General features: G+C 46.7%; 1 protein-coding gene across 1 annotated transcript in view; it reads left to right on the top strand.

Annotated features, from left to right (window-relative positions):
• The first annotated feature begins 5234 nt into the window (after positions 1-5234).
• Positions 5235-10271, top strand: part of LOC124031415 (coiled-coil domain-containing protein 3-like) — a 50232-nt gene continuing 45195 nt past the window's right edge. Inside the window, exon 1 of the mRNA XM_046342628.1 lies at positions 5235-5929. Within this exon, the coding sequence (XP_046198584.1) occupies positions 5574-5929 (356 nt within the window). The 5' untranslated portion in view covers positions 5235-5573. The remainder of the gene's footprint in view (positions 5930-10271) is intronic.

The raw sequence follows: 10271 nt of genomic DNA, 5'->3' as shown, positions 1-10271 counted from the left end.
TCAAGGGAGATCGGAGGAGGAAGCTCCTCCTGTACCAGTTGTGGCCGGAGAGGGCACACGTCTGGTCGGTGCTGGAGGAATTCATCTGGGAATCATGAGGGCAGGCAGAACACTCATCGGTCACCCCAGGTGAGTAAGCACCACACTCTCCCAGAGTTTCCTGTTGGTCACATGTTCCTTTTAATTTGTTTCCTAAATTATTCTCCTTCTCTCCAGCATAAGGCACTGGTAGATTCATCCGCAGCTGGAAACTTTATAGATCGCGGACTCGCTCAGAGGTTGAGGATTCCGTTAGTAAAAGTAAACCCCCCTTTTCCCGTGCACTCTTTAGATAGTCGACCATTAGGGTCAGGGCTGGTGAAGAATGCCACAATTTCGTTGGAGATGATTACGCAGGGGAATCACAAGGAGCAAATTAGTTTGTTCCTTATCGATTCACCTGCGGTTCCAGTTGTTCTGGGGATTCCCTGGCTAGCTATTCATAATCCTATGATTTCGTGGAAACAGTGAACTCTACAGGGGTGGTCTGATGAGTGTTCAGGCAGGTGTGTAGGGGTTTCCATCGGTGCTACAACGGTGGAGAGTCCAGACCAGGTTTCCACCGTGCGCATTCCAGCTGAGTATGACGATTTGGCTATCGTTTTCAGTAATAAGAAAGCGACCCAATTACCACCCCATAGGCAGGGGGATTGCGTGATAAGTCTCCAGGTTAACGCTGCACTCCCCAGGAGTCATGTGTATCCTTTGTCCCAGGAGGAGAAGGTGGCTATGGAAAATTATATCACCGAGGCTCTGGGACAGGGGTACATTCAGCCCTCCATGTCACCTGTCTCTTCGAGTTTCTTTTTTGTGAAGAAAAAAGATGGTGGTTTGCGTCCGTGTATTGATTATAGAGGTCTAAATTGCATCACAGTGGGTTTTAGTTACCCACTACCTCTCATTGCTACGGTAGTGGAATCATTTCACGGAGCGCAGTTCTTCACTAAACTGGATCTCAGGAGTGCTTATAATTTGGTGCGTATTCGGGAGGGAGATGAGTGGAAAACTGCATTCAGCACTACGTCGGGCCATTATAAGTACCTCGTCATGCCATACGGTTTAAAGAATGCTCCAGCTATATTTCAATCCTTCGTGGATGAAATACTCAGAGACCTGCACGGACAGGGTGTAGTGGTTTATATTGACGATATTTTGATCTACTCCGCTACACGCTCTGCGCATGTATCTCTTGTGCGCAAGGTTCTTAGACGACTGCTGGAGCATGACCTGTATGTGAAGGCAGAGAAATGTGAGTTTTCCAAACAATCAGTTTCCTTCCTGGGTTATCGCATTTCCAGCTCTGGTTTGGTAATGGAGGGTGACCGCTTTAAGGCCGTGCGTAATTGGCCGACTCTGACCACGGTAAAGGAGGTGCAGCGGTTCTTGGGATTTGCCAATTACTACCGGAGGTTTATCCGGGGTTTTGGTCAGGTAGCTGCCCCTATAACCTCACTGCTGAAGGGGGGGGGCCGGTGCGTTTACAGTGGTCAGCAGAGGCGAACGGAGCTTTTCATAAGTTGAAGGCGATGTTTACTAAGGCGCCGGTGTTGGCACATCCGGACCCTTCTTTGGCGTTTATAGTAGAGGTGGACGCATCCGAGGCTGGGGTTGGAGCGGTGCTCTCACAGCGTTCGGGTGTGCCACCGAAGCTCCGCCCCTGTGCCTTTTTTTCTAAGAAACTCGGGCCAGCGGAGCGGAATTATGATGTGGGGGATAGGGAGTTGTTGGCTATGGTTAAGGCCCTGAAGGTGTGGAGACACTGGCTTGAGGGGGCTAAGAACCCTTTCCTTATCTGGACTGACCATCGTAACCTGGAGTATATCCGATCAGCTAGGAGACTGAATCCTCGTCAGGCAAGGTGGGCCATGTTTTTCACCAGATTTCGTTTCACTATCTCATATAGACCAGGTTCCCTCAACACTAAGGCTGACGCGCTGTCAAGACTCTATGACACTGAGGACAGGTCCATCGATCCTACTCCCATCATTCCGGCAGCTAAGTTGGTGGCACCGGTAGTATGGGATGTGGACGCGGACATCGAGCGGGCGCTAAGGGAGGAACCTACGCCTCCACAGTGTCCGGAGGGTCGTAGGTACGTGCCGCTGGCTGTTCGTGATCAATTGATTCGATGGGCTCATTGTCTACCCTCGTCGGGTCACCCAGGTATTTATAGGACAGTGAGAGGTCTTGAGAGGAAGTACTGGTGGCACACTTTGAGGAGGGATGTGCGATTCTATGTTTCCTCCTGTTCGGTGTGCTCCCAGAGTAAGGCTCCTAGACACCTGCCAAGAGGTAAATTACAACCTCTTCCCGTTCCACAAAGGCCGTGGACCCATCTTTCGGTGGATTTTCTTACTGACCTCCCCCCTCTCAGGGTAACACTACTATCCTGGTCGTTGTGGATCGGTTCTCTAAGTCCTGCCGTCTTATCTCATCCCACTCCCTACGGCCCTACAGACTGCGGAAGCTCTTTTCACCCATGTCTTCCGGCACTACGGGGTGCCCGAGGATATAGTTTCTGATCGGGGCCCCCAATTTATCTCCCGTGTTTGGAGGGCATTTATGGAACGTCTGGGGGTCTCGGTCAGCCTTACCTCAGGGTATCACCCGGAGAGTAATGGTCAGGTGGAGAGAGTTAACCAGGAGGTGGGTAGGTTTCTGCGGTCGTATTGCCAGGACCGGCCAGGCGAGTGGGCGAGATATATTCCCTGGGCATAAATAGCCCAGAATTCACTAAGCCACTCTTCTACCAACATGTCACCATTTGAGTGCGTGTTGGGGTACCAACCGGTCCTGGCACCGTGGCATCAGAGCCAGACTGAGGCTCCTGCGGTGGAGGAGTGGGTACAGCGCTCTAAGGAGACCTGGAGGGCATTCCAAGAGTCATTACGCCAAGCGAGTATAAGGCAGAAGAAGAGCGCTGACCGTCACCGGAGTGAGGCCCCCGTGTTTGCACCTGGGGACAGGGTCTGGCTCTCGACCCGAAACCTGCCTCTCCGCTTGCCCTGCCGGAAGATGGGTCCGCAGTGTATAGGGCCATTTAAAGTCCTGAGGAGAATAAATGAGGTTTGTTATCGATTATTACTTCCTTCGTATTATCGTATTAACCCCTCATTTCATGTGTCTCTTCTCAGGCCGGTGGTAGCTGGTCCCATGCAGGAAAATGAGGTACCGGAGGTTCCTCCGCCCCCTCTGGACATCGAGGGGTCCCCGGCGTACAAGATACGAGCTATTCTGGACTCGAGACGCCGGGTGAGAGGCTTGCAGTACCTCGTCGACTGGGAGGGGTACGGTCCGGAGGAGAGGTGCTGGGTTCCAGTGAGGGATATTCTAGACCCATCCATGTTGAGTGAATTCCATTGCCTTCGTCCAGATCGCCCAGCGCCTCGGCCTCCGGGTCGTCCCCGAGGCCGGCGTCGGCGCGCTGCGGGAGTTGCGCGTCAGGAGGGGGGTACTGTCACGAATAACATCCGCCACTGCGAGTCCCAGGCATTGATGCAGCGTGAACCGTGCGCACATGAACACAGGATTTCCCAATTCAGATTGTGCTGTGAGAAAAAGGTGTCAATAACATGAAACACATCCTCACCCCTAGTTCTCCCTGTTAGCCTCTTGCAGAACAGAATGTGCTCATTAATTTCCTAAATGTTTATGTATGGCACAAACGCAATCAAATTTCCTTCCCCAATGACATCAGTCGATTTGTCCAACTGCAGAGAAGATGGACCGGAATTTATATTTTTTCAGCACTTGATCAACAATATCAATGCCCATGTCCTCGATCATACAGCACATTATGTTATTTGACAATGGTACCGTCTTCAGTGCATCAACTGCTGTCTTATCAATCATAGTTTCTGCAGGATAACAGCAGCAGGCACACTAGCGCACAGAGCAAATGATCACGTGCACTCGGCGCAAGCAGAGGATCAACCATTGACCCAAAGCTCGGGCGCGCAGTAGCAGAAACTCTAGTTACAAAATAGGCCTATAAATATAAAATAACTAGAGATCTCACACCAGTGACTTCAGTAAATGTTTTCCTGCCTATTGAGATTTAAATAACTTTAACATATATTTTGTTGGTAATATTTTTCCCAATATTTTTTTTCTTCACATTTAAAAAAAAATCTTCCCACTTACTCACGGGGACTGTCCGTGTACCCCCAGTTGGGAAACACAGGGCTAGCCTATATGTTGGGTTTAGGCTGACCCATGTCTGGCTGATGTGGGATTGATATGGGTTAGCCTGTGTTGAGCTTGTTGTCGGCTAGGGGTGGGGCTGGTGTGGGGCTGGTGTGGGTTTAGTGTGGGATACCCGTGCCCACCGAAAAACAACATATGGGTCATGTTTGCTGGGTAATCTCGTTCCTGGATGAGTTTACTAAAGAGAAGACAACTGGGGGCTCTTCTGCTGGGAAGGACATTCCCATGACAGAGGTGCAATGCAGGGAAACAGACATGATGTTACATGTCAATGTATGAGCCTACTGTTCTGCCTGGGGCTTTTGAGCCGAAGACACTTGGGAAATATACAGTATTCTTGACCTCTGACACTTAGCAGAAAATCATATATTTTTTAGTTACCGGACTGATTAGAAAGTTATCTGGTGGTCTTGCTCTTAGGTGAAGCCTAATTTGTGACTGCACCCTCAACTTGTTATCACACGTGGAGGGGGCGGGCTCCAGTTCATCATATCTCAGAAGCCATGACCCCATAAGACATAGTTTGTGTCTGTGATAAGGTTGCTGTTGTGAGGGGCTGAAAACGAATTTCTTTTAGTACATTTTACAAGGCTTATTGTGATCGAAGAAATACAGAAGTACAGAAATAAACCAAATATTATGTGATGTTGGAAATGTATGGAAGTAGACCATGGTCTGTAATTTTGGAGGATTTTTTTTTTTTACATTCGATAGGCTCTCAATTTTAAGCAATGGCACTGTTGATAACCCCAATCAATCAATCACATGTATCAGTAGATGTCAAAAAGGGCCGATACAGAAACCCAAACAGCAAGCAATGCAGCTGTAGAAGCACGCTTACCCCATGCATGTATAATTGCGAGAGGTTAAGTATTATAAAGTGTTAGGTAATAGACAAGGTGTTCTCTTGGCCTGTCAGAATAGCCTACTTTAGTGCGTGTCAGATGTCAAGCGCACAGAGAGCCTCTACTCACAGGATCCAGGGAAGCTGCGCATAATTTTAGATCAGCACTCACAGTGTAGCCTGGCGTGCAGGAGGGGATGGGGGAAGAGGGTTTAGCATAAGTAACTGCTATTGTATTTGAATGCAACAACTTACTTTATGTCACTTTCCTGCTGTTATTTATAAAGAGAGCCTACTTGTATGATACCTGTCACATATTGGTGCTGCCTGCATGCGCTGACAAGCCCATGGAATACAGTCGTGCCTGACAGTTTGATGAGAAGTCAGTGGTCCTGGTCCTGTAACTCTCACCATCCCGCACACCCTTCACTGCCCGGAATTTGTGTTTCATAGTGGCTGCAATCGAAACCCGCAGTTGACAGATATGGGTGCTATTTTTGCGTTGATTCTGGCGACCTGTCTGAGCGGGGTTTGGGGATGTCAGTTGGCCCACGACTGGAGACCCCAGACTGAGGCGTGCCGTGCGGAGCTCGCGGAGATCATCGTGTTCGCCAAGGTGCTTGCGCTGCACAAGGACTCGTACAGTGTGTATAACTACCTGCCTTGGCAATATGACACGGACCTCTTCTTCTCCGCAGAGATCGAGCTGCAATGCGACCAGGCGTGGGGCAGCATGCTGGAGGTCCCCACTGGCTCCCGGTTCAATGTCACCGGGTTGGGTTACTTCCCCTGTTACTCCTACAGTGTCGTGGAGAACAGCTCTTACTATTTCTTTCTGAGGTAAGAGACGGTGAAGTGCTGGTGTTGATGGAGGAGCGTTTATCACTTTCAAGCAAGTTTAAATACTGAAATAGCACAAGTACAATAATATAACCCTTACATTTCCAGCGGTGTTAACCTTTTTACAGTTTAATGGGACACTTTTGTCTGATGAATAGACACTAGGTGGAATAGAGTTGAGTGCTGGGTCTGCCCTTGGGATTGTCTTTGGATATGTTTTAGACTTTGGACGAACCAAGTGGCAAGCAAACACAGCAGGAAGAATAAACCAAACCGTGGGTGTATGTGTGCGCGCAATATTATAGTGTGTCATGTTGTGTAGCTAGATTCCACACACCGTTTTCTCGTGTGAGATAAATATCAACAGATTGAAAAGATGATCAGATTCGGGTCGTTTAGAAGTAACCTCTGTATTTTATTTGTTAGATCATTTATAAACAGCAGGTGTAGATTAACAGTGAAATGCTTACTTACAGGCCCTTCCCAACAATGCAGAGAGACAAATCTAGAGAATATTATAACAAAGGGAATAAATACACAATGAGTAACAATAACTTGGCCATATACACGGGGTACCAGTACCGAATCAATCAATGTGACGGAGTATGAGATAATTGAGTTTGATACCGTGCCTTCAGAAAGTATTGACAACCCTTGACTTTCTCCACATTTTGATGTTACAACCCGAATTCATAATTGATTAAATTTTGATAAATATGTCACTGGCTTACACACGATACCTCATAATGTTAAAGTGAAATTAATAGAAAATTAAAAGCTTAAATGTTTTGAGACGGTGAGTTCGCCTCTCCCGAGTCCGTATGGGAGTTGAAGCGATGGGACAAGACTGCAATTACAAATAGGATATCACGACATTTGGGGGGGGGGGAGCCCCACACCCACCGCCCTTTGTTATGGCAAGCCTAAATCATTTCAGGAGTAAATAATTGCTTAATAAGTTGCATAGTATCACTCTGTGTGCAATGATAGTGTTTAACATGATTTTTAAATTGATTACCGCATCTCTGTACTCCACACATGCAAATATCTTTAAGGTCCCTCAGTCGAGCATTAGATTTCCAACACATATTCAACCACTAAGACCAAGGAGGTTTTCCAATGCCTCACAAATAAGTGCACTTATTGGTAGATTGGTACAAAAAAAATCAAAAGCAGGAATTGAATATGCCCTCCATAATTATTGAGACAGTGAAGCACTTATTCTTCTTTTGGCTCTGTACTCCAGCACTTTGGATTTTACATTATACAGTGACTATGAGGTTAAAGTGCAGACTGTCAGCTTATGTATATTCACTTATGTATATTAAAGTAGTCAAAAGTTTAGTATTTGATCCCACATTCCTAGCACACAATGATTACATCAAGTCTGTGACTATAAACTTGTTGGATGCATTTGCTGTTTGTTTTGGTTGTGTTACAGATTATTTCTACGTTAATGTGGATGCTACCATGATTACGGATAGTCCTGAATGATTCCTAAAAAGTGATGAGTTATAAAGTTACAGATGCACAAATCATGCCCCCTCGAATTCTAACCCCTCCTGTTATTGTAATGGTGAGAGGTTAGCATGTCTTGGGGGTATGATATTTTTTGTTGCGTCTGTAACTTTCTCACTCATCATTATTCATGATTCATTCAGGACTATCCACAATCATGCTAGCATCCACATTGATGTAGAAGTGTTTAGAAACATATTCTATTATTATTTATGATAAGAGTGACTCCAAAATTACACATGTGGAGTACATTTTCTATTTCACTGTCCCAATAATTAGGGCGGGCACTGTATCATTGAGCAAGTTATTAATTACACTTTGGATGTTGTATCAATACACCCAGTCACTACAAAGATACAGGCATCCTATCAGCAGAGTTATTATATATCTTACTGAAACCTGTCTGGATGTTGACACTATGCACATAGTACTTGGTGGAGTCTCCATACAGCGGCAAGATCATATGGCTGCTTCGGGGAAGTCGAAAGGAGGTGGAGTGTGTTTATTATAACAACTGGTGTTCATAACAACTGGTGTTCTGCTTCAAGTGTGAAGGAAATCTCAAGCTTTTTCCCACCTGATATAGAATACCTCTGTCATGCCTGCTCCCGCTCTCCCTCTCCGGCGCTGGAGGGGCCAGGCTGTACTTCATTTCGCACACCTGTCACCATTATTACGCGCAGCAGTGCTCATTGGACTCACCTTGACTCCTTTCCTTTGTTAATTTCCCCGTCTATAACTGTTTGTTCCCTGTGTCCGCATTAATGTCATTATGTGTTCTTGTCCAGACGCTGTCCTGTCCTGTTCCGTTCCATGTCCGTTGATAATTAAATGTTCACTCCCTGTACCTGCTTCTCGTCTCTACCAACGTCAATCCTCACAACCTCATGGTCATCTGCAGACCCTTTAATCTATCAAGAGAGTTCTTATTTGAAATGATCCTGGCTGTCTACGTAACTTCACAAGCCAACACCACTCTGGCAGTCAACAAACTGTATGAGGCCATAAACAAACAAGAAACAGCTTGCCCAGAGGCAGCTTTTCTGGTGGGAGGAGACTTTAATGCGGGGAGACATAAAACCGTCCTTCGTCACTTCTACCTACAAGTCTCCATCTCCACTAGGGACACTAGATGTCTTGACCACTTTTATTCTACCCACAGAAATGCATACAAGGCCCTCCCTTGTCCTCCCTTTGGCAAATCTGACCCGGACTCCATTCTCCTTAACCTGTTTACAAAACAAAACTCAAGCAGTAAGTATCAGTGATGCGCTTAATACAGATGAAGCAGACGCGAGGCGACAAAACCGTTTTGCTAGTACAGACCGGGATATGTTCCAGGATTCATCCGATATCATTGAGGCCTTTACCACATCAGTCACGGGCTTCATCAATAAATGTATAGACGATGTCATCCCTGCAGTGACTATAAAAACGTTTCCAAACCAAAAACCCTGGATTACAGGCAATATCCGCACTGGGCTAAAAGCTAGAGCTACCACTTACAAGGAATGGGACACGGACATGGACATTTACATTTACATTTAAGTCATTTAGCAGACGCTCTTATCCAGAGCGACTTACAAATTGGTGCATTCACCTTATGACATCCAGTGGAACAGTCACTTGGACTCGTACAAGAAAGCTCGCTCTGACTTCCGACAAGACATCAAACATGCAAATGGACAATATAGGATGAAGGTGGAATCCTGTTACACCAGCTCCAACGCTTGTCATCTGTGGCAGGGCTTGCAGACGATAACGGATTACAAATGGAAACCGAGCCATGCAGAACTCCCAAATGAGCTAAATGCCTTTTTATGCTCACTTCAAGGAATATAACTTGAAAGTCCCTGTTTTTTCAGATCTCACTCTCCATGGCTGATGTGAGCAAAATGTTTTAACAGGTTAACACTTACTAGGCCATCAGACCAGATGGAAAACCAGGGTGCATTCTCAAAGCATGCCCAAACAAATTGGCAAGTCTTCAAACATTTTCAATCTCTCCTTGTCCCAGTCTCTAATCCCAACATGTTTCAAGCTGACCACCATTGTACCTGTTCCTAAGAGCTCCAAGGTAACCTGCCTAAATGACTATCGCCGTGTAGTACACATCGGAAATTATGAATTGCTTTGAAAGGCTGCTCACGACACACATCAACACCATTATCCCAGACACCCTAGACCCACTCCCATTCGCATACTGCCCCAAAAGATCCAATGTTGACAAAATCTCAATTGCACTTCACACTGCCCTCTCCCACCTGGATAGCAGGGTGAGAATGCTGTTCATAGATTACATACAGCTCAGCCTTCAACACATTCCTTTGCAACTGTATCCTGGACTTCCTGATGGGCCGCCTTCAGGTGGTAAGGGTAGACAACATCTCCACCATGCTGACCCTCAACACATAGGGCCCTCAGGGGTGTGCTTAGTCTCCTCCCGTACTTCCTATTTACCCAAAACTGCGTGGCCACGCACGACTCAAACACCATCATCAAGTTTGCTGATGGTAGGCCTGATCACCAACGGCGATGAGTCAGCTTACAGGGAGGAAGTACGAGACTTAGCAGTGTGACACAAGGACAACAACCTCTCCCTCAATGAGCTGATCGTGGACTATAGGAGAAAGAGGGGAGAGCACGCCCCCATTCACATTGAGGGAGCTGTTGTGGAGTGGGTTGAGAGCTTCAAGTTCCTTGGCATCCACATCACTAAGGACAAAATTAACATGGTCAACACACACCTGCACAGTCTTGAAGAGGGTTTGGCATGGGCCCTCGCAAAGCTCTACAGAGAATGGTGCGGACACACCAGTACATG

The sequence above is a fragment of the Oncorhynchus gorbuscha genome, linkage group LG03 (genome assembly GCF_021184085.1).
Source record: "Oncorhynchus gorbuscha isolate QuinsamMale2020 ecotype Even-year linkage group LG03, OgorEven_v1.0, whole genome shotgun sequence".
NCBI classification, from domain to species: domain Eukaryota; kingdom Metazoa; phylum Chordata; class Actinopteri; order Salmoniformes; family Salmonidae; genus Oncorhynchus; species Oncorhynchus gorbuscha.
This window is presented reverse-complemented; position numbering and strand designations above follow the sequence as displayed.